We start from the raw sequence: 23,717 nt of genomic DNA on the forward strand, positions 1-23,717 counted from the left end.
ACTGGAACTGTGCCTGCTGTCCCCCCCACTGACCTGAACATCTACAAATTCAGCAAGATGTTGAAAAGGGGGAACCTACGCATATATATCTATATCTATATCTATATATATATGTATGTATGCATAGATGACTTGCAATGCTGATGGTGAGGCCAGCGATCATAGATCCACTTCCCCTCCACACATTGACAAAACACTGGAGGAAAACATGTGCAAAACCTCTGAAACCCTGACATGCATAAATATAACAGGAAAACTAATTGAAATATTTAAGGCTGATCCAAAAATATGGACTCTGTACAATCAATTTCAACTGATAAGAAGACTGAACTGGGACATGGACATCTCTCAATCTGAAATGAAAGGGTCAGAAACTGAACACGGCATACCACATTTCCTGACTGCTCTCAAGGTAACTCCACTGAAGTTGCTTTGCTTACCTTCTTCATACACCAGCTTTGCAGTCTGGTCAACATCAGGTACATCCTGAGCCTGTTCCAATGCAGCAACCTGTAAAGGAATGTGTGCCATCAACAGGGGTTGTGGTGATGTTATCTAACCAGGCCAACCTACATGTAAAACTCTCCTTATTTCATAGAAAGAAAAAGGAATTGCATGTGAGTAGGAAGAAGCACCACTCAGAATGAAAAGTTCAAATAAAATAAAAGTTAAACGATGTCTCATTTTGTCCTTTTGTTTAGGATAGTTTTTTTTAAAAATCGAAGTGCTAATGATTTTTTTTAAAAAAAAATCTCACATTTTAGAATAGTATGTTTTTAATTAAAAAAAATTGCACACTGTTGTTATCAAAAATACATTTCAGAAAATTTCCAGAGGAATATCCTTGTTAATGTGTAGTGGACAGCAAGGAATCCTCTGGCATCTTAAAAACTAACAACCTGTGGCATAAACTTTTGTGGACTAGAACCCACTTTGACCCATCTCACACTCAGTAGCAGCAAATCCTGGGTTAATTAACACATGATTTGCCACAGTATGTGCCTTGCACATGCTGCTGTTTCTTTAAATATGCAACCTCTGATAATCCAATCGGGATTAAACAACCCACAGTTAACCTACAATTAGTCATTAGCTTAACTGTGGGTTATTTATCCTATAACTAGTGTTTAGGTTTGGACATCAGAGATTACATATTGAAAATTGTGGTTCCATATTGAAGGTTGCATATTGAAAATAATGGCAGCAAGCACTGTGGCAAATCATGGGTTAAATAACCCACGATTTGCCACTATTATATGCAAACACGCCCTTTGTCAGATGCAGGAAGCACTATCCTCTGTGGGAAGATACAATATACTGAGGGTAACACTTTATGATGCTGATGAAGCGGGCTCTAGCTCACAAAAGGTTTTTATTCCATAGTAAAATGGTTAGCCTTTAATGCTCTATAGGAGTTTCTGTTCTCGAAACTCTGTTCAGTGCTACGATGTTATTCAAATCAGTATTTCACCCTCAGTAGCCTATATAAATATGTGTAGTCCAGGGAAAAGTAACATTTAGGGAAGAAAATAACATCCCTGAAGCTCAAACCCACACATTAAAAGAAATTGCTGTGGGAATATGCAGTAAACCTGCTTCTTCTTTGCTGAGATCAACAGATGATGGCCTCACTAAAGATAACTCAAAACCCCAAGTGCTGTTTTCAGCATTATTAAGATGGCTATGTTGCAACTGCCCCAAATTACAAGCACTGAATTTTGCTAGATTAAACAAGGAACTAGAACAAAACCCTCTAAAAATATCAGATTGACCTCTGGCATAAATGAGAGAAACAGCCAGCTGCTATCAAATTATTTGGAACAATGACTACTATAGATCAACATGTTTTAACCTTCCTTTTTTCTAGTGCATTCCAATACTTTTTTACAACGGGCAATTCTTAACTGAAATAACAGCATGATTACAAAGCAGAGGTGTACACTGGATAGAGACAAAGCCCCAAACCTGAGCAGAATCAGGACCAATTCTGGTACTTCCTGAGGCTAAGTACACTTCCCTCCTAAGCTACAAGAGCTGAACCTGAACCCAAACGAGGTTTTATTACCGACATATGCTTTGGAGACATGCAGACTTTATGTCTCCTGAAAATAGCATTTTTTGGTTTAATTTCTGTAAACTGCTGGTTTTAAGCAGTGTGGCGGAATGACTGACAGGTCTACCTTCGAATCCTCGGACACATTCTCCCTCAAAAACACAGTGATTGGAGCCCTGGTAGGACATGGGTAGATCATGAGATTGATATTCTTCCAACACTACCAGGCTTTATTATGAAGAAAAGCCTTAAACTGGTTTGCGATCATAACTCTCTAGACCGTGCATCTATCCTTTTGAAACTTTGCAGATTTCTTGCTTGGGAGCACCTCAGTGATTATGTGTCAGTTTCATACAAATTACCCCAAACAACATGGGGGAGAAGGAACAGAAAGAAAATCAGCCCTCCCTCCAAATTTAAACATTCCCCTTCCTCATGAACTACTGCACCTACCCTTCTAAAACTTCACAGGTTTCTTACTAAAGGACTGTTAGTCATTTTCAGAACAATGGTCCACAAAGAACATAGGGTGATAAACTCTTTTGGATAACCTGAACTGCCAAGGCTACTCTTGCACAAACCCCCCTACAACTATTATTCTAAGATTTTTCAGACTTGATCCCTTAAGAAAAGGCAACTATCACTGCAATTCTTTTCCAGTATTACCAAGAATTTTTTATAAAGCTATCAGAGGGAGAGAGAGAGAAAGAGCACCTATTTTTCTGAAATTTGGAAGGCACAATCCCCTCCTATCAGGTTATTACACAGGCAAATAATTCAATTTTGACAAAGAGAAAAAAGTTATAGCTATTTCTGTTTTGTTTTTTAACTTCCCAAGAAAATCAATGGGAGGCACAAAGCCTCTGATTTCTGAATGTTAACTCAGGTTTGGTACCAAAGTCAAAGGAAACAGCCTCCAAATTGGTCCGAGCCAAATCAGTCTGTTTTCCAATGTGCCAAATTGGGTTCTAAGTTGAATCTTGGAGTCGGTAAACACCCCTATTATTATTATTATTATTATTATTATTATTTATTTATATAGCACCATCAATGTACATGGTGCTGTACAGATAACACAGTAAATAGCAAGACCCTGCCGCATATACAAAGCATCATGATATATCAATGCACATTGTTGTCACCATATATAAACACACCAGGTATTAGTAACTTACCTATCCTATCTCAAACCTGAGGTGAGATATTTGTATTTTTTAATTGTAACCCCACAAGGATTTTATTAAACGATGGTAAATTAATACCTAATAAATCAATCATATTTGCTAAACTCTAGTCTAATATACATTAGAAATCAGATACATCACTGGTCTTGCATTTTATATAGAAGCATTTTGGAACAAATACTTAAATCACTGTGATTGTATGAATTCTTCAGTAGCCTGAAACTACTGTTTAGGAACAGGAAGCTATGTTTAATGATTGGCATAACTACAGTTGTCTGCAGAAAGTTCCTGTATTTGAAAAGCTTGATAAGTAAGGAAGAATGCTGAAAACGTTGATTATCTGTAGTTTGGCTCTTTGATTTGTTAAGAGGTTATTTGACTGTATAACACTCATGAATTCTGGCACATCTGGAGAATCATTGAAAAACTTTCCAAAACTTTTGATAGTGGACCTCACTGAGATCTGTAACGTATCCACTCGCACATTCACATCCTCCCTGTGTCCCACACCACAACTTCAGCTCACCTGAGTGATAATAAGATAGAGTTTCCCATGCAAGCGAGAGAGTTTCTGCAAAGTCTTCACTCTGCTCTCCATTAACTGATACAGCATTCCTAGCTGGGGAATGAGATCTGGCAACTGGAGAAAAAAACCATGAAATGCTTGTCAACAGACAAAGCAGGTGACATGACAAGAGACAAAGCTACACTTTTCACAATCAATGTTACTACCACCCCAAGTAATACATTGTGTGCATGCATGCAGGCTAGTTATATTGAAACTGTTTTAAAGGAATTTCTATGCTTTATTTTTGTGGCTGCTCAGCACAAGAATTGGGCTATGCCTCTCAAGTTTCCTATTGAAGCAGGAAACTGACAGATGCTCCTCTATTGTGCACCAAACCTTGCTCCTTTTATTAGAACAAGAGAGCTGCACAGAATTCTTAACTTTTAAGACATAAAAATAAGAAGTTCAAGCAAAACTTCCACAGCCTCAGAACAGTATTGTTCAGAACTACGGGGTTAATTTTGGTGCCACATACGTTCAAACCCGTGTGACAATTAGGTAGTGAAATTTCCTCTGGATTTTGCAAAATGAGATTCAAAGGTTCTACATTCTGCTTTCTCTGCCCAATTTTGTCATGCAATTCTAAATGTGCGGGCCAACAAGACCACATCACGCCAGTCCTTGTCCAGCATCACTGGCTGCCAGTCCAGATTCAGGCCCAATTCAAAGTGCTGGGATTAACATTCAAAGCCCTAAACAGCTTGGGACCAGGTTATCTGAAGGAATGCCTCCTCCCATATGCACGTACACAGACCCTAAGATCATCCGCAGGGGTCCTTTTCCGTGAGCCCCTGCCAAAGGAAGTGAGGAAGGTGGCTACCAGGAGAAGGGCCTTCTCCGCTATAACACCTTGGCTGTGGAATGAGCTCCCTAGAGAGGTTCACCTAGAACCTACGTGATACTATTTTTGACGCCTTCCCCTCCCCCAGTATTTTCCCAGTTTATCATCTTAGTTTTTTTTAACTTTGCTGTTTTAAATCTGTATTTTAAATCTGTATTAATCTCAGTATTGCTGCTCGGTTTTATCCTGGTTGTACTTTTATACTATATTTTTATACTGTGGTTTGTTTTATACTTTGAACGGTCTTCATGGTTTTAATTTTTGTGAACCGCCCAGAGAGCTTTGGCTATTGGGCGGTATAGAAATGCAATAAATAACTAAATAAAGTGATCAACTCCCCTTCAGCAACCAAACCACATATAAAAACTTAGTTTTGCTTCTTCACATGCAATCCAATGCACACAATAAAATCCCAATTGGAAAGAAACCAGAAAAGCAAATTTGTCAAGTTTTCCACTACTAAGTCAAAAGTGTCACAACAGTTATATAACTATAATGTACAGCTCATATTGAGAATAGGGGAAGAATACACTATTCGGCACTTACTTTGCAAATAATACACTTTAAATAAATGGATTGTGAAAGCTCACACTCAGGATAGAGGAGAAAGTGAAAGAACAAAGGGTTGCATGAACAGCAAGCAATGTATACAACTGATCTTTCTCTCCCCATCCTCCCCCTCTGCCCAAGGCAATCCATGCCAGTCCCTCCTTCCACTGCTGTCCTGTACAATGCAGCACAAATTATTCAGGAGCCTCCCCCCCACACCTCCATCATTTCGAGAACCTTTTTAGGGGGTGGCAGAGAAGGAGGAATAACTGTTGTATGACCTGCTTTCTATTTGTGCAATCATTGGATGCAACCTGATATGAGGATGGAGGGGGACAAGAAACAGTGCTGATAATTGGTGTACTTACCGTTGAAAGGTAGGATGCGTGTACAGTTAAAACAGACTTTAGCCATCGAACCATTTGTGAGGCACTGGAAAATAACAGTGAAGAAAATTATCGGCATGTATCGGCAAAAGTTAGAAACGCTTCATATTTTAAAGTTTTCCTATTTTGTGTTTGATGAGAAAATTAAATGATCCCAGTTCTGAGCTGTCTGGCCAGGAAAAGCTTTGCACCCATACAGCTTCCGGAAAACTTTCACCTTTTCTTCCCTGTCCAAATCCAGCTAAGGAGATCTCTGTGTACAAGCAAACTTCTGCATGCATTTTACTTGCTGTATTAGGAATCATGAGCATAAATGTATTTTATCTTTATTTTTGAAAGCCACCTTGGTATTTCCACTGAAGGGCAGTAGACAAAATGTTAAAATAATAAATTAAGATGGGCAAATGAGTGTACATGCTAGTGACCTGCACTGCTTACTTTGAAAGGAACAGAGATTCAAATGCACATTTTGGCACTATTAGCTGAGCTTAAACAACATTTTAAGCACCAACCCCAGCTGGACTGGGTCACCACAGTTTTATCACGATGCAACATGAAGTATATGAAGAGTAAAAAGAACAGGGTTTTCTTTTTAAACGTTAACAATCAGTTTCAGATAATTTCTACTTACCTATATGGATGACCTTGCAGTCTTTTTGTGAGCTAAAAAGGAAGTGGAAAAGCAGGCACTGAGATGCTGATACAATCTGTTCTCTTCAGCAAGACACTCATATTTATAAATCAACTAGTCAAAGCTTTACTTCAAAACAATTTAATGAACTAAGCTTTCGGCCAGGTGTGCTGCCATCTTAATTCAGCATCATAATAAAGGTTTTATAGCAGAGTGTTAATACCAGAGCACAAAAATTAAAAACAACGTATGGTACATGGCAAATCAGATGCTTTTGGTTTGCAAAATCTTGCCCCTTAACATCAATTGAATGATAGATGGTTCCACTGATTAAATGTGATTTCAGCTTCAAGTTCCTTTATTTTTACATTTCGCTGAACAAATTGACCCTGTTGCATTAACTTCTGGACTATTCAGCAAGTTTGTTTGTAATGCAATAACTGGTCATCCAATGAGATAGAATATAATTTGGTAACACATTTCAAGTCTGAATGCAAGCTTGAACCCTAAACCCATTTTCAAGAAGGAGAGAAAAATGCAAGATAGTGTGATGTCTTGGTATTCAATTGCGATTGGAATGAAAGACAATGTGCACTTTAAGGACAGTATGGTGTGTTTAAATACAAAGTCCTGCACCCATAACTCAAGATAGCCAGGAGCAAGTGCTCTTTATTGATCTGAACAACTTAAAGTAACTTCTAACTAATAAGCTTAATGAGTAACCGTGCAATCTCCTCTTCTGTGTGTGTGTGTCATGACAGCCATTCAGGTTAGAATATAATGAACTGCATTTCACATATGACAGAATGCACTATGTGCACAGATACTGCATATGTATAAGGGTGGAATATTCATACTTGAACAAAAACAACTATGACATTGCTGTCATTTTCAGAATGATCATTAATTTAATTTTGGTGTTGCATTAGATGTCATGTGACAAGAAATGGCTAACCTGTGACAGATGGACAAGCCACTCACATTTCATCAGCAACCCCATTTTCAAGGCTGGCTGCAATTTGACAAGCACAAGTTTAGAGAACCGAAAGGTACCTGATTTCATATGCACTGAATCACAAACATTCCACCCCTGCTGACAGTGCAATTTGCATTTGATTTGCTTGAACTCAGAGTCTGGTTTAAAGGTGATATAAATAGAAGTAAATACAAGAACTCTTACCTCATGCAGCAGTGGAATGACAGCATGCACAGGCATTCTGGCTACTGTTTTCTTTATTAATGCTTCTTTTTTGGTTTGAAGCACTTTCTGTTAAAAGTAGGGAAAGGGATCAATGAAGGAACCATGTTACCAAGTTAAGATTGATGCCCAAAATACCTGGTATCAGAAGCCAGAATGGCATACAGGACAGTGTTTTGTAATTCAACCAGCAAGAAGGGAGTTCAAAGCTACATTCATCCATGAAACTAACTGGATTGTGCTGTTTTGACTACATGAAACTACACTTACAGAATAAGCACAGGGAAAAGGGGGGATTCTATTTTGTTTCACGTTACCAGCTGCACTTTGCAAGTGAAGGCCTTATGAAAGTTGTTAACAACCGCTAAATAAGAACAGACCCACATGTAGTTTAAAAAATGTTCTCTATATTATCTTTTTACCTGTCTAAATTTCTCACTTTTATTAAAAGTTCGATGTATATAGTTAGGAACATAGAAAGTAACCTCACCATCTAACTCAGTATTGTTAACCGGGAGCAACTCTCCAGGGTTTTAAAAAGGAGTCTTTCCAGCCCTACCTGGAGATGCCAGGGAATGAATCTAGGACCTCCTGCATGTAAAACATGTGTTCTACCACCATAGCTCAGTGTAGCAAAGCTCAGTGCAGTATTTTTTTGCTTTCAGAAGGTCCCAGGTTCATTCCCCAGTACCTCCAGGTACGGCTGGAAAAACTCTTGCTTGAAACCCTGGACAGCATCTGCCAGTCAGTGTCGACAATACTGGGCTAGATGGTCCCATGGTTTGACTCGTATAAGGCAGCTTCTTATGTCCCTATGTTACTAAATAAACTATTCCTGCTACCTAGGAGCATAATCCAAAAACTCTGGTCATGCAGTTCATATGCCTTTTGCACTGCACAATTATATCTCCTTGAGACACAAGGCAAGCAACTGCGAAATTAATTGATTCCTGCTTGGCTCTGTATTCATAGGAATGAGCACTTAGCTGAAAATGAGGGCTACAATCCAATACAGAGTTAGGATTGTGGGCCCAGTGCCCAGACCTTTACAGAAGCAAAGTTGAAAGTACTGGGCAAAATAAAAGTTTCTCCATAATAATGAAAAATAAATGTCCACATGGTTTAGTTAATACTCATAAATATTCATAATTTGCCAGAATATTACCTATTTGATCATATTTATAATGTTTGCCTCAGAAGTGTTTTCTCAATTTTCCCTTTTAACTTGGAAGGCAGCTTTAATCCAGTGTGTCACTGAGGGCTGTGAATTGAGTTTTTAAAAACTGGTGGAGAATTTAATGTTTTAATTTAATGCTTCATTTAAAATTAAAGTTGTTCTTCAAAAGCTAAGGTAACATAAGTGGTTTTTAAAAAAATTAAAATCAAATTTTTATCTACCCTGATGGCAACTTTTACCACTACAGATACTGACTTGCTGCATAGACAAGGGAAAAAATCAAGTTCGTCCCACCCTCTCCATTTTTAAGAATTTTATTTAAAATATTTCTACGTTAGCCTTCAGTAAAGCTTCCAGAGTGGCAGACAAAAAAGGGTCATGCACAAAATATAATAACTACTGTTGTTCAAATGTGACCATTATTGGGAGCCCTTTCTAACTACCAAAATACCTTAATACTTACATTTAAAATGTCAGGATCACTGCTTTCCAAACCTTGAACTAGAAGTACTGCAAAGTTGTCAGTCTGTGGAAGGCCTCCTGGTGATTGTTTCACTTTCATTACATCAATATCCATTGCACCAAGGCGGTCTTCAATGCTCTCCTATACAACAAGAACGCAAGACTGGTTACTTAACCAGAAGGTTCCTTCTGGATTGGTTTGACCAAGGCATCCCGCAATAGGTTACCTCCCTCTACTACCCAGGAAAAGACAAGACCACATGATCAGATTTGTATTTAGTCTACTGGTCCTAGGATGCTCCTAGCCAGTTCAGCCCATGGCTATCAGCCTGATCAGGGGTGGAATAATCAAAAAGGTTGAAGAACGCACAATTTGCTGTTGTCATGCATGAACAGCCTTAGAAACTAATTTACCTCTTTGCCACCTGGCTTCCTTTTAGTTTCAATTTTTTCTCTGCAAGATGAAGTTTTGATAGTAGCACTATGTCCAGGAATCCCAGGCACTAGTGTTTTGACTTCTGAATTGACTACCGGAGTTTTCACCTAATTTTAAAGAGACAGAGAGAGAGATCTGCATGTGTCCAAGTACAGCTGCCTTCCATTTTTCACAACAATCATTTTTATCTTGTTCAAATTCAAAATCTGCAGAAAAACTACTTCACTTGAAATCCAAACTCTTATTTTACGGAAGACACACCTGGGAGCTGTAAATGATATTTAAATGACCCTAAAGGGAAGTTCTGAATTAATACTCTCTATTGGGTTGGAGCTTTATTAACCATAGTACAAAGTAAATTTTAAAGAGAAAGCTGATCATAAACCCATAAACACAACTTTGCTGTAAAGTGTTAAAAAAAAATCCTTCTTAAATTCTATGTAGGCAGGAACCGAGAAAGCAATCATGGCTGGAGTCCACCAACCAAGATACAAGAGACTAGAAAGGAAAGAAGTGAAAGGAAACAAGATACTTACCAGGGAAACAGAACTGTAAGTCTAATGACTAAAAATAAATTTTGTGACTGTCTTTTAAAAAAGCATTTTTAAATCTAGTTGGCATGTTGAAATCTCTTGTGCCTTAGAAATGGAAAACAACTGTTGCTGGAATGAACAAAAAATGAACCAGGTGCACAGACAATTGGCTTATTAGCAGCTGATATCCTAGAACTACTAATGGCATAATATATCAACTACCTCTGACCTGTGCTAGAGGTATATGCTAGACTGATTATTATGGATAGAGTTATGTACTAGACCTTCCTAAAATACAATGGGCAGTTATGTGGGGGACACATGTTCTTCAGTCCCTTATCCCAGTAGAGATTTTGTGAAAAAAAATAAAAATCTGAGTCAGGAGTGATCAATCCTTCATTTCTATATTGATGGAAAATGGCAAAGGCCAGGGATTGCATGCCTCAACTTCCCATGTGCATTCCCCTTTGTATTCTTACAACAATGTAGCAATATACGTATATATGGCCTCCCTTCATTTTCTTTTATTCTGCCTGGAGACTTTAAGGAAGGTTAAGTACTCTGCTAACTTATATGCTTTTAGTTTTCAAGAGACAAAAACAATATAAAACTTGAGTTCGGGAAAGAAACACTGGGATAGGTGCCATACTACTGATGAAATTACTCTAGAATCGAGGGTTACATATGGTTCAAAAAACTGGCTACTAGGGGTGTGCACTCCGCACTGACAATCTGAGGGTCTGACTGTGCTCTAACAGAGCTCTGAACTTTTGGTGCAGTTAGAGAACGTTTTTAAAACTGTCAGATACTAGAGCGAAGGTCGTTCGGAGTTCCGTCCCGTATTCGGATAACTGCTTTATTATAGCCTATTGGAAATTAACCAAAATGCTTAAAGCTCTGTCATTTTTAAAGATAAAGAAATGAAATTTGGCACTGCGATGGCTCTTAAGGAAGGATATAGACATGTCAAGTCGGAAGCAGATCCCTTCATCCCTTGATTTTTAAGGAATTTTTTTAATGTTTGTCAGCTCAGCTGTCAAAAGTTTGACAGTCAGCTGTTCCATTATAGCCTATGGCAATAAATAAATGCTTACATTTCTGTCATTTTTAAAGATAAAGAGATGAAACATGGCAGCATAATAGCTCTTAAGTAGGGCTTTAGGCACACCATATTTGAAGCAGATCCCTTGATTTTTAGGATTTTTTTTTTAAAAAAACAACAACCCTCAAACCATTCCCCCGCCCCACACAAATATCCAAAATTGCACAGGACCTTTTATCCTGTACAGTTTTGGATGTGTGTGGGATGGGTGGGGAGGAATGAGGGTGAAATGACAGAGCTGTAAGCATTTTGGATAATTCCCAATAGGCTATAATGAAGCAGTTCTCTGAAAACGGAACAGTTCTCCGACAGGTAATCTGATGGTGCGCAGAGACAGAGCCGCTCCCAAAATTGGAGTGGAGAAGCATCTCGTCAGAGCTCTGCTCTGAATTTCGGGCCAAGAAGACCCGCTCTGCACACCCCTACTGGCTACACATAGGACAGAACTGATAAAATATGTATAATATGTATGGGACTAGTTGTCGTATGAAAATACTTTATGCTACCTAAAAAAAATCCCATCTTGCTTCACATGAATTAGTTTACTTAGCTAAGCAAAACTGGATTACAGGACAATGCCACTGCTTTTTTGCATAACACAAGCGATAACAGCGTAGAAACTTATGCACAAAAGAGATCATCTTCTCCATTGGGTTCTTTATAATGTATACTGATTCAGCACAGGTAGTGTGCATTGGGTTTTGTTTGTTTGTTTGCAAATCTTTGGGATTTTCCTCAAGGTCATAAACTGAATCACTGGCATCATCCCCACTTAATATGTACACAGTTTAATAGCAGAACAGCAGGGAACTACAAATAGCACAAGATACATGATTTAAGACAGAATTAGCATATTTCCAATACTTATGAGGCAATCCTATACATGTCTGTTCAGAAGTAAGCCACACTGATTTCAAAGGGGTTTACTCCCAAATAAGCATGCACAGAATTGCAGCCTTAGTTTGACTCATCAAGCTGCACTGCTTATTGCTCATTGTATGCTTTGAAGAAACTATCCTACTTACAAAAAGAGTCTAGCCTTTTGGTGGGCTTTGTTTGGATCCTAATTACAAAGGCTCCTAGAATAGAGAGACATGCCCATATGAGAGTTATGCATTCCTTTCACCTGTTAGGCATGCTCAGACAGCCAAGAGAATGTGTCATCACTGGAATTCAGTGATAAGCAAAACCAAGATGGAGGTCATCACAGCATACCTAAGAATTGTTAAGCTCTCCTACAGCTCATTTGTAGGAAGGCCTACATTTGTCCATCCATACTGGCATGCAAGAGAATACAATTCTAAGGAACCAATCATGAAGCCATCTTGTAAGCAAGCTTAGGACAATGTAGGTAGTTATCTTCATGTATCTATACACCAAACACTGAAATTAAGCATATAGTTGGCAGAACTGAAGTGTGTAAGCTAGAGTTATTCCAATGAATAAAATCTAATTTAGGTTCACTGGCCTCCATATAGAAAACACATACCTGTATATTTGAAGAAGACACCCTTTGATGCCATCATGCACTTGCCATTTTTTACTCTGTGTATGTCATATGATGATTAGCAACACCTCCATTAGAAAAAGCATCTCTTTTAAAAAAGAAAGAGATCAATTTCAAACCTCACCTTTGTTACAGCCATTTCTGTTTTAAGTGTCAGGGTCTTCTGAATGTCCCTTACTAAGCACACGTGTGATTCTGTAGTATTCAAAGACTGTAACAGGGATGGGGGGGAACACAAAAATGAATTTTAATGCCTTTATATGTCATAACAGTTTTTAGTCAGATCATGCAAGTAGTTTGAACTATGGGATATACTCTTAAACAAAAGATGTTCAGGTCATCCAGTAGTCTCAGCCAAGTACTTTTCTCATATATAAATTAAGCCTGCATGTTTATAATTGAATAACATTACAAAAGCAAGGAATATATGAAAAGCTAGATTTTTAAATTCCGAAGCAAATCAAGCAAAATTCAAGCTTTTTAAATATATTATAAAGACTATCTGACAAAGCACAGCATGAAGTAGTAGCCAACATAGAGAATTGTTAGATTTATTTATTTATTATAGCATTTTTATGCCACCCTTTAGCCAAAAAGTCTACCAAGGCGGCTTACAAAGGTATTTCTTAAGACAATCAAGTTCTATAATCAACACATTAACTCTGATTTTCAAAAAAGCCTGACGTACCACTCTCTCAAGGACAGGCTGTAAGGAGTTTCCATACACAAGTAGCAAAGATTCCTTATCTGAACAAAAGGCAGCTGCTAAAATAGGGACTGGCTTTGGTGTGGAATCGATGCCCTCTCCAGGTGTTGCCATCTGGATTGTACATTTTGATGTCAAGGGCTTTTTGCGGTATCTGCAAAGAAAGGAATCTGTTAAAAACAGATGAACTGTGAAACATTTATATTTTGCATACTTGTCTCCATAGCTTGTAAATCTCTTCATAATCAGACTTGCAGTCTATTCCCGACTTCACATGGCAGATAGCAGCTACTGTTTAGTCAAGCTGAGTTTCTTTCTAAGTGTGGCTGCCACACACCAGTTTTGGGTTAGATCCAGACTTAGTAGAGTATATCCATTGAAATTAATGGGACGTAAGTAAGTCATGACTAACTTAGGTTTCAATGATTTCAATAGTTCTATATAAATATGACTAAGTCTGGATCCAACCCTACGCAAATACATTTGGGGTTATATCCAATTAGCCCTTCCTGCTGATAGAACAGGTCGGGGGACCTTTAGAGGTAGATGTGGGGCACAGAGGGGTGGAGAGGAAGTTTAAGTCTAACTGTGTGAGTAGACGTTAGATAGAACCCAGCATTATTTGCTTCAGCCATTACACAATTGAAGCACTGCAATCATAGATCAAATTCTAAGTGACAAATCAAACATACTGGGCTCTTACAAGAACATCCAATGTTTCAGATGCTTTCAAAGGGGACCTGTTGCAACTGAGATTTGCCTCATGACTCCTCTCCAGATTTTGATAACACAAAAAACAAATAAATGGTGACAGACTTTGATGAAAATGTCCCCATGGGATTGTCCTTCGCTCTCCTTCCCCCATGCCCCCCAAATCTGCTGGAGAGTCCTGCAACCTTCTGGCGCAGATTTGGGGGGTGCATGGGGACTGCAGAAGGAAGGGGAAATCTGTTCCATCAGTGGTTTCCACTGTAGTGGCCAATGGTCAGTGTGGAATCCGACCCACTAAAACCAAATTAAAAATAAAAACACCCCCACACCCCAAAATGGGTGTTTAGATACTAACTTACCCATTCAAGACTTGTTCAAATAAGTGCAACTGGCCATCTCTGCATACAACAGCTATCTTCACTGGCTGAAAAGAATGAACCCACTGTCAGTTCAGAATGAACCTATCATCTACAGTAATAAAAGATGCTTGTCTGTCTGTCAGCTCCACCGTTCCCAGACTGTGGAACCTAGACAACTGAAACTTGGCATGCATATTAAGGGTGCCATAAAGTTGCATAAGAAAATCAATACTGACAGTGGAAGCTGCATTCCTTACCTCCTCTTTGCTTTCTGATATTGTCAGATCAATATGGATGGGTTCATCTGTAACTGTGAAACTCATTACAGTATTCTTTTCTTTCCTGTCTGATCTCACCTGCCTTGAGATATAACAGCATGTTTTAAAATAGAATTCTAAAAACAGATGACTTATTACATAGACAAAAACAATTTCTAAAAAAAATTCCAGCTTCACAAAGGCAAATTCTTATTATGAAGAATTAAAGATCACATGACAATATAATGTAAGTCACATGCCCATAGAGCACTGTGGAAATTCATTTTTACATTACCAAGAACTAGAACATTTATTTCACACTGTTCCTATTTATTGCAGCAAACCACAACCCTTATTTTTATCATAGACTTTAATTTCATACTTTTGGGAGCTGACACCCAATACCGATTGTTACAGTTAGAAAAAATACATACCATACACTGAGTAACCGGTCATGCATTGCTCCAGATAAGAAATAGAGCCCTGTAATTCCATCAAAGGGCTGGTTTTCATTGGGAGGCCGTACTGTGATAAACATAAGCGTTGAAACTGCTGTAGCATGACCTGTAAAATGCTAGAGAAGAAATTTCATTTGAGATGGGTCAGGATGGATACAGCAATACAATAATGCTTAATCTGCAATGAAAAAGTGTAAGCTAAAAGACCTCATCTACAACTCAATTTTCTTAGAAATAGATTCTAACAAAATCAATGAAATTTTCTTATTATGAGATGAATTTAGAAACAGGATGGAAAAAAGCAAGTATTAAAGAAAACCACTTTTACATCCAATAAGCAATAAGCTTTTATATTGTAGTCAGGAGTTTAAGTCTTGTGCTCAAGATAAATGAAGAGGGAAATTGAGAATGAATGTTCTACCAAAAAGAGAAGAATGCAATTCCTTATGGGAGCTTGAACAAGTAGTTTTAAGAATCAATTTCTGTACATTAGGTCAATATCACATGGTGATGTCCTTTATATTTCTTCTATTAATCTTTCCATAGTTTCCAAGGAAAGTAATGTAAAAAGGCACCAGGTTCAACCATCAAAAAGGCAAGAAAATGACTAGAAATGGGTTTTGCCAAATGAGTTACTACATGCTGGGCAAAGACATTCTTCTTGCCATTCTTGCGTCTTTAGGTTCTGCATTTCTGCACATGATAAATTGTTTTACCCAAGAAATGTACCCCACAACTCAGAAAAATCTGTACAGAGCACTTATTGAGCAGTATACCTCAAGAGGATCAAACTTCTGAATCGGAGGACATTCCTCATTTGTTAAGGACATCTTAACAACAGTATTACTTACTGATAAGTAATCAGATGTACTACTAAATGGAAAATGCCTATTTTAGTTAGCCAGTGCAACTGAATATAGCTTAAGACTCTTTTATTATATTTTCCTTTAAATAAAACATGTGAAAAATACTATCCAATCCTAAGCTGATCAATGCTTACTAGTCTCCTGTCCAAAAAGACCTCACCCAGCCCATAACTACATTCACTACGGGGCACTGGGCATAGCTTTATTTTTCCCATGATCCTCACAGATTAAAAAAAAAAGGGGGGGTGAGGGAACCAGACACAAAACTGGGTTCATGAGACATTCAAAATATCCTGGCCAGAAGGATTTTATATCTTCTTAATAAAGAAGCTACACATGATATCATCTAGAACGTAAGCAAAGGTAGAGCAGGTCTATAACCACTGAGGTGATCTAAGCAGACCTCATAACGCACAGCAAAAAGTAATGATAAATATGAACCTATTTGGAGAATATGACAAACCTATATTGAGAATATGACATGGAGTGACATGAAGAATATTGAGGAGCCTATTGTTTCACAAGTACCAAGATTTCAGTAATAAGAATGCTATACAAAAGTGATACCTAGAACATGGTAGATGTATTTCTTATGGCAAACATACTCATTTCCATTACCAGATTAGGATCCATCGAAGTTTGACCACTAGTGTAATGAACTGCTTAAATATGGAAGTGACTTGTCTATCTTGTTCGGCTGGAATGGGGAACCTGAGGCCCTTAAGATCTTGTTGGACACCAACTCCCATCATCCTTCACCATTAGCCATGTTGGCTGTGGCTGATGGGAGCTGGAGTCCAGCATAATCTGAACTAGAAGGCCACAGGTTCCCCATCGTTGTTGTAAGAATTGTCTGGCAGAAGAAATGAAAAGTCTGACAAGGCTGATACAGAGTTGCAGAGATAGTATGACTATGAAGCAGTAGAGAGAGGAATAAGTCTACTCAAATTTGTGATTACTAAATGAGGCAGGTTTCTTTCTATCAAATTCATCATTTCAATTGTGAATATATCTAAGAAATGATGTTATAAGTAAGATTTTTCTTTGCTTCTGTGTTTATGTACTATACGGTTACTTGTTGCTACTTGTTTTTTGTGATGTCTAATTTTTAAAAGGTTTATCAAAATAAAAAGGTGTTGTATTTTTAATAAAAATGGTTTTATCAAAACAACATTGATATCATGAACCTAAAAGTGGTTAAGGTCAAGAAATGAAAACACAGCACCACTGAAGAACAGATATATTGAATATCAGTAGAGATCAAATTGTCAGATGTTTGTTAGCCAGCATCCAACGTATCCACACTCAGAACGTAAAAAACAACCCCTCAAAACCAATACAATACTTTACTTGTAACTATCTTCCAGGCACAAAAATACCCACCAACATGTCACTCCAAGACTACATAGTTCAAGGATGCATCAAACCCATCCAAGACTATCCAACATGGGAAAAGATAATGTTTCACTTATTTTGAAACCCATTTTTGGTTAACCTAGGCTCCAGAACTGCTTCTCAGATAGAGCGATGCTCAATTATTAGAGTGAAATGCTATAAAACTACCGATGTTTTAATGCTATAAAACTACCATTTCAGTGCAATAAAACTACCGATGTTTAAAATTCAATTTATATATTACCTTTTCTCATTTAATGTGTTTCAAGCACCCATAATGTTTTCAAAACAACGTTAACACACACCAGACATCAGCCAATGAGGCACATGAGTTTTGTAACTCATCTACATTTGGTGAGCCACAGGTTGCTGGCAGTGCTCAGACACAGCCAAGGAATTTCATGTCCTCATTCAACTGTCAGCCAGTTGAAACCACATTTGAGGGTATCATCATAGCAAACCGTCCAGCAGTCTCTGGCCATTCATATTATTTAACAGGTTGAAGTAAAGCCACACATTTCATATTAAGAAGTTGGTGATCCCTCTTGCCTCAAAACAAAATACATACTCTGTAGACTTCTTTGGTCTCTAGGTCCCACAATTTGATAGATCGACCAGCTGAAAGAAGCATCTTTCCATCAGGACTGATGCAGAGTGAGCTCACACTGCTGTTATCTCCTTTCCATTTGCTAAGAAATGTGAGATACATGAGCATAAGAGTTAGTACAGACTTATTTTGAATATCACAGCAACAAGGGATAACAGTTAAGGACATTTTAAAATATAGAATTCTACAGCAACCAAACTTTTTTTTTTAAGCACAGCAGATGTGCTTAGGGAAATAGAAGCCAAACAAATATGGTTTAAAAAAATCTCTCTTGGGCAACTTTTATAGTTTGCCATGCTTTGAATGAATTAGTAATGGCCAAAGGCACAGTATTAAACAGTTCACACACTTTCTGACCATGGAAATTACATAACATGAATCACAATCTGCAAAGATGCCAATACCCAGACACGCTTCACTTGTACTGAGAGTATCAGGAGAAGAGGACAGTAGTCCAGTTCTCCAATTTCTATAGTTATTTGCTATTCAGTGCACTGGACTTGATTCACTGGTTATAGCTCAAGAAATATAAGCCATCAGAAATGGATAGAACATTTTGTTTTATATTAAATTAATTAATTTCTATACTGCCAAAAGCTGAAGCGCTCTGTGTGATTCACAAAACAAAACATAAAACCATAAAATACAATGGGACAGTTTGCATGTCACAGCAGCACAGTAGGTTAATTAATCCATTACTTGCTGTGGATGTGTGGAGTGTGCAGGCTGTTTCTGGTCTGAAAAACAACTTACGAGTAAGTCCAATTTCTAGGTTGTTGAATGACATGCAAACCCAGACACTCGGATTGTTTATGGGTTAAACAACCCAGGGTTAACCTATGGTTACTTATTAGGTTAACTCTTGGTTAACATGGTTCACACATCATGCAACAACATGCATATGGGGCATTCATAGGTTGCTTTTCAATCTGGAAATGGCTCATGTGCTCCACACATCCATGGCACAATTAACCCAAAATTTGCTGCTGTGACATGGGAACCAGGTCAGTAAGATAGTAAAACCAAAGTAATAAAACCAAAGTAACACTCAGGGTAAAACCCAGCAATGGTCTAAAAATGCGCTAACACAATCCTCAAAACCGAAGGACTGGGAAAATAAAAAGGTCTTCACCTGCCACCAAATAGACCACATTGTTGGCGCCAGGTGAGCCTCTCTGGAGAGGGTATTCCACAATGAAGGCACTACCACTGAATAAGCCTCTCCTTAGCAGCCACCCACCTCACCTTATTCGGCAGGGGCACCTGGGGAAGGGCTTTAACAATGTCAACACAGAACACTAAGAATATATATATATATATATATATATATATATATATATGATGAATGCCATTTCTTCTTACCCTAAGCAGGCCCTCATTAGAATTGTGCTAGCCCAACCTGTCCATGTTGTAGCTTTCACATTTGTAACATCTGCTGAAGTTTATAATATTGTGAGTCACATATATCTTGATTTAGAAAGAGCCTACAAACAACAATTCCTTGCAAAAGTTCAACTGCTTCAGAGCAGCCAGAAGAGATCAACCATGGATCACATATTAAGTTGTTCTTTCATGACATGACCACAAGAGATATATAGCACTTGTGTTTTATAAGAAATTCTGAAACTGGATGTTGAAATTCTTTCGAATCCAGGAAATATTCATGAAGTTACAAAAGAACTGTGGTTTATATTTTGCCAGCAGTTGACTTAAAATAGAGATGAAATATTTTCAAAAGTGATTAACTGTTATATAGCTCTGTTTTTCTCAAGTGCTAAGGAAGTTAATGCAGTTGTCACTAAAATGGATAAAGTCAGATTCACTACTGTAATAATATTACAAGATATCACAAGACTGCATGGATATAAATTCCTATAGGCATCTGAAAATGTGATATCTCATATAGTTATGGTTTTATTTAACATCCTCTATGTCGAAGGCACTGCCAGCATGGAACCAATAACTCAGAAAATTATCTAACATACAGAGAACTCCCCGAAGCTGCAAAGCAACCTAACCCTTAACAATAGCCACCAATGCAGGAACACATCTCTGACTGAAACCCTGAGCAGATTTCCTGGGAAGCAGGCCCCATGTACAAATCAACATCCCATAACAAGACAAATGGTTACATCAAGACGAGGATAAAAAGAATGAAATTTTTATCATTCTTATCAGAAAGGTCTCTTAAAACTTTCTTTCATTCTAGAATGTGCCCTTAGACTAGAAATTAGTCTCTGCAAATTATTCTTTCAAGGATTTAGTTGTAAGCAAAGCATTTTTTAAAAAAAAAATCTAACCTGCCTCATCCAACAGGGTGAGAATAGACATATCATTCCATTTTAAGTGGTACCAAAGGGTACTCTAGTTAATAAAACCGTAACTTCTATAGTAGGGATATGCATTTCTATTGTTATTATTCTGATATGGCTGAAACAACAACATCTGCTCTATTATTACTGGTGAGACCTCATTGATAAAGAGTAATCACAAATTACAGTACAAAATATAACGGTCTGGATCCACACTTTGCTCTTGCCAGTGGAGGGTGGGTGGGTGAGGCAACATTTTTGTAATGTTTTATTTTTCTACATTATACAAATAATGTGTGCATGTATACACACACATACAGTTTAGGTAGAATGTCTGAGTTGTACTGCACAGATTGCACTGTGTGGCCTGTATCCTCTACCACCCCATCTTTAAAAGCTATTACCGTATTTCTTCGATTGTAAGACGCCATTGATTGTAAGACACACACTAATTTCAGCAACACCAACAGAAAAAAAAAAACCTAAGACACACCAGCGATTCTAAGACGCACCCCATTTTTAGAGATGTTTATATGGGGGGAAAAGGTGTGTCTTAGAATTGAAGAAATACGGTATATTCTACCAACTCTCCTTTTAAAATGACAGACGGAAAAATGTTATGTTTAATTTTCAAATTATTCTATTCAAAGAATATGCTACTGAGTAACCTCCAATTCCTATCAGGCACATTAAAATTTGAGCCCAGCCTGCTCAGACAGCCAAGAGGAAATTGTCCTCACCACATATCAGAAGTGAGCGAAACCAAGTGGACATCATCACAGCAGTGCATTTTTCTTAATAAGTACTAGCTAACTTATGCTTTCATTTTGAAACTATAGAATGGTTAAAAAATGCAAAGGGCAAGTTGATTTAGTACAGTGTAGAGATATAAAATTTCCAGAAACTTTGAGGCCATAGGGGGGAAAATTCCGTGTGTGTGTGTGTGTGTGTGTGTGTGTGTGTGTGAAAAAAACTGAAAGTTTGGAAAACAATACTATTTTTTTTTAGCACTCTTTACAGATCAGAAGTCAATTTGTTTCTTTAAGACAGCCTTAAACCCTGGTGCCCCCTAGGTATTTTGGATATCAGCTTCATTCAGCCTCAGGAAGCATGGCCAATGGTCAGGAATGCTGGGCACTGTTGTCCAAAACATCAGGAGGGCACCAGTTTGGGGAAGGCTGCTTTAGTTTGTTTTTTAATGGAACCCAGAAGTGTTGTTTTTAAATGGATACCATTGTTTTTATACTGTTTGTTTTTGATGGTTTTAAATTTTGTATACTTTTTAATGTTCAGTTTTTAACTTTTGTAAACCACCCAGAGAGCTTCAGCTATGGGGCGGTATATAAATGTAATAAATCAAATCAATCACATTAGTGATTGCTGATTAGAATTCCTGAGAAATCCTAAAGCCACCCACTGCAGCAATCCTGCTCAAGATTTCTGTTTTCTCATTGCTATTAGCAGCAGGGAAACCGTGGTCTCAAACAGGATCACCGGGGTGGGGTGGGGGGAGGCTTTAACCTCACCTCACCTCACCTCACCCCCATCGCTTCACTGGAAACTATCAGTGCATCCTTTTAACAAAACTTCCAGTATTTTTTAACCCTGCATGCAATACCTACTTCAGTAGCAAAAAAATAAAATAAAAAATGATTGCTTGCCAGTCCCTGTTCATATGGAACCTTATATTTGAATGCTGAGTGTGACAACATAAAGAATTTCCACCTAAGCTAAAGTGGCATGACAATGGAAAGAAGAAGAAAAAAGGAGTAAAAGAAATTCCAATCATCTTGAATACAAGGCCAGGCTCACCATTTCACTTTGCATGTCTGTGTGTTCCATTCCACAATGTGTTTGTCATCTGAACAACTATACAAGCAACCGTTGTCCTGGTGCCACCGTACACAGTTTATTTTATTGTCATGGCCACTCTAGATGAAAGGGGAAAGAATTAGCAAGCAACATCACATACTTAGTAGGTTTGGACTATTCTGTACTATTCTTCTGTGTCCAAGATGCTCTATATAATAGTATATGATAACATTGTCTCTGTTCTCTGTCAATCACTCCCAGTAATTTGATGTTTAGGACAAAACAGAGGAAGGGACAAAAAACATGGAGACAGCAGGCACATGTGCTTAAACACAGATCTGTCCCATCACACAGAAGAAGACAGGAAGCATTAAAAAGCAAAATGGTAATATGCATGAGAAGTGGCATCTCTACCCGCACCCACTGCTTATCTTTCACAACTCTTCTTTCCGTAGAGCATCTCTCTACTTTCATATTCTACCCTTCTCTTTCAGCAAGGTGCCACACAAGTGCTATATTATCTGGACCCATTTCAGTCTGGTTTATGGCCAGGACATGGCACTGAAACAGCCTCGGTTACTCTGACTGACAACCTACAGCCACAGGGTCTCAATGAAGAGTGTAATTGGATGCCTTGGCTGTAACCTTGTTCTTCCACTTCAAATTACAGCTTGTAGTGTATCTCATTTCTGTTATTTCTTGTCATTGTTTTGATATACATTTTTATATTTATTTTCATTTTTATACGTAGTATATATTATTAGATTTGGGACAATTATGTTTTGAGCATTGTATTAGTCCATTCAGTCCCCTTTAAAGGAGTACATAGGCCATGAAAACGGTAGTTACACGTTTTAGGACTTTGCAGTCAGTTAAATTAGGAGCAGACTTCTGAGATTTACTCCTTAATGAGCTGATAACACAGCTGGAGCAGGCTCAGGCCACGACTAATAGTCAGCAAATAAAAACTGTATGATTGGTAACATGGCTCCCAAGCCTATCGTGCATATACTTTTGAAGGCAGTGCGTTTTACAAGCCTGCACGAAATAAATACTTTATTTAAGCTTCAGATACAACTTGGAGTTAAGCTAAGATTATTATTTTTTCCTCGAGTGAGCATTTTGTGGGAGTGTTGTTTTAGATTATGCCATTTTGTAAAAGCTAATTAGGTATGTTTGTTATCCCCAGTTTCTTGGAGACAGGAAGGAACGCCAAGTCCCCCGTCTTTTCTGGTATATCATCGAAGATTTATAGGAGCCAATTTTTGGTAAAATAATTACTATTAGATCAAATTCTTGGGCTCAAGGTGGGGATAGTACTAACAGGTATTTGGCAATCAATATTTCTGTTTTTGTTTCTGCTTTTTAGATCCTATTGGAAATTCATGTATTTGGGTCATAAAAAGGTTTTTTTAAATCTGTATAAAAAAAATTCCCCACTGATGAAGACCTTGTGGGTCAAAACGTGTTTGGGATTATTGTTTGTTGTATGTTTGTGGACCATTCTGTTCAATTTTTAGGTGTATATATTTGTTTTATGATTAAATATATTTTCTATGGACACACGATTTTATTTCAACAGGTATAATAGCTCCACCTGAATTTGG

The 23,717-nt window shown here is 37.8% G+C and overlaps 1 protein-coding gene and 3 non-coding genes across 4 annotated transcripts in view; all 4 read right to left on the reverse strand.

Moving 5' to 3' along the window:
• Nucleotides 1-23,717, reverse strand: part of WDR43 (WD repeat domain 43) — a 30,556-nt gene that overhangs the window by 1,888 nt on the left and 4,951 nt on the right. Inside the window, exons 3-16 of the mRNA XM_063125396.1 lie at nucleotides 22,111-22,229; nucleotides 17,948-18,068; nucleotides 15,095-15,234; nucleotides 14,661-14,763; nucleotides 14,404-14,468; nucleotides 13,316-13,487; nucleotides 12,752-12,838; nucleotides 9,464-9,592; nucleotides 9,051-9,191; nucleotides 7,393-7,479; nucleotides 6,213-6,244; nucleotides 5,564-5,627; nucleotides 3,764-3,877; nucleotides 441-510 (exon numbers count right to left, since the gene is read on the reverse strand). Coding sequence (XP_062981466.1) covers nucleotides 441-510; nucleotides 3,764-3,877; nucleotides 5,564-5,627; nucleotides 6,213-6,244; nucleotides 7,393-7,479; nucleotides 9,051-9,191; nucleotides 9,464-9,592; nucleotides 12,752-12,838; nucleotides 13,316-13,487; nucleotides 14,404-14,468; nucleotides 14,661-14,763; nucleotides 15,095-15,234; nucleotides 17,948-18,068; nucleotides 22,111-22,229 — 1,444 coding nt within the window. The remainder of the gene's footprint in view (nucleotides 1-440; nucleotides 511-3,763; nucleotides 3,878-5,563; nucleotides 5,628-6,212; nucleotides 6,245-7,392; nucleotides 7,480-9,050; nucleotides 9,192-9,463; nucleotides 9,593-12,751; nucleotides 12,839-13,315; nucleotides 13,488-14,403; nucleotides 14,469-14,660; nucleotides 14,764-15,094; nucleotides 15,235-17,947; nucleotides 18,069-22,110; nucleotides 22,230-23,717) is intronic.
• On the reverse strand, nucleotides 12,256-12,333 carry LOC134398559 (small nucleolar RNA SNORD53/SNORD92). Its single transcript, XR_010025428.1, has one exon. It is a non-coding gene; the product is annotated as a small nucleolar RNA SNORD53/SNORD92 (small nucleolar RNA).
• Nucleotides 17,755-17,838, reverse strand: LOC134398562 (small nucleolar RNA SNORD53/SNORD92). The gene has a single exon (XR_010025430.1). It is a non-coding gene; the product is annotated as a small nucleolar RNA SNORD53/SNORD92 (small nucleolar RNA).
• LOC134398560 (small nucleolar RNA SNORD53/SNORD92) lies at nucleotides 21,006-21,083 on the reverse strand. The gene has a single exon (XR_010025429.1). It is a non-coding gene; the product is annotated as a small nucleolar RNA SNORD53/SNORD92 (small nucleolar RNA).

The sequence above is a fragment of the Elgaria multicarinata genome, chromosome 4 (assembly GCF_023053635.1).
Source record: "Elgaria multicarinata webbii isolate HBS135686 ecotype San Diego chromosome 4, rElgMul1.1.pri, whole genome shotgun sequence".
NCBI classification, from domain to species: Eukaryota; Metazoa; Chordata; class Lepidosauria; order Squamata; family Anguidae; genus Elgaria; species Elgaria multicarinata.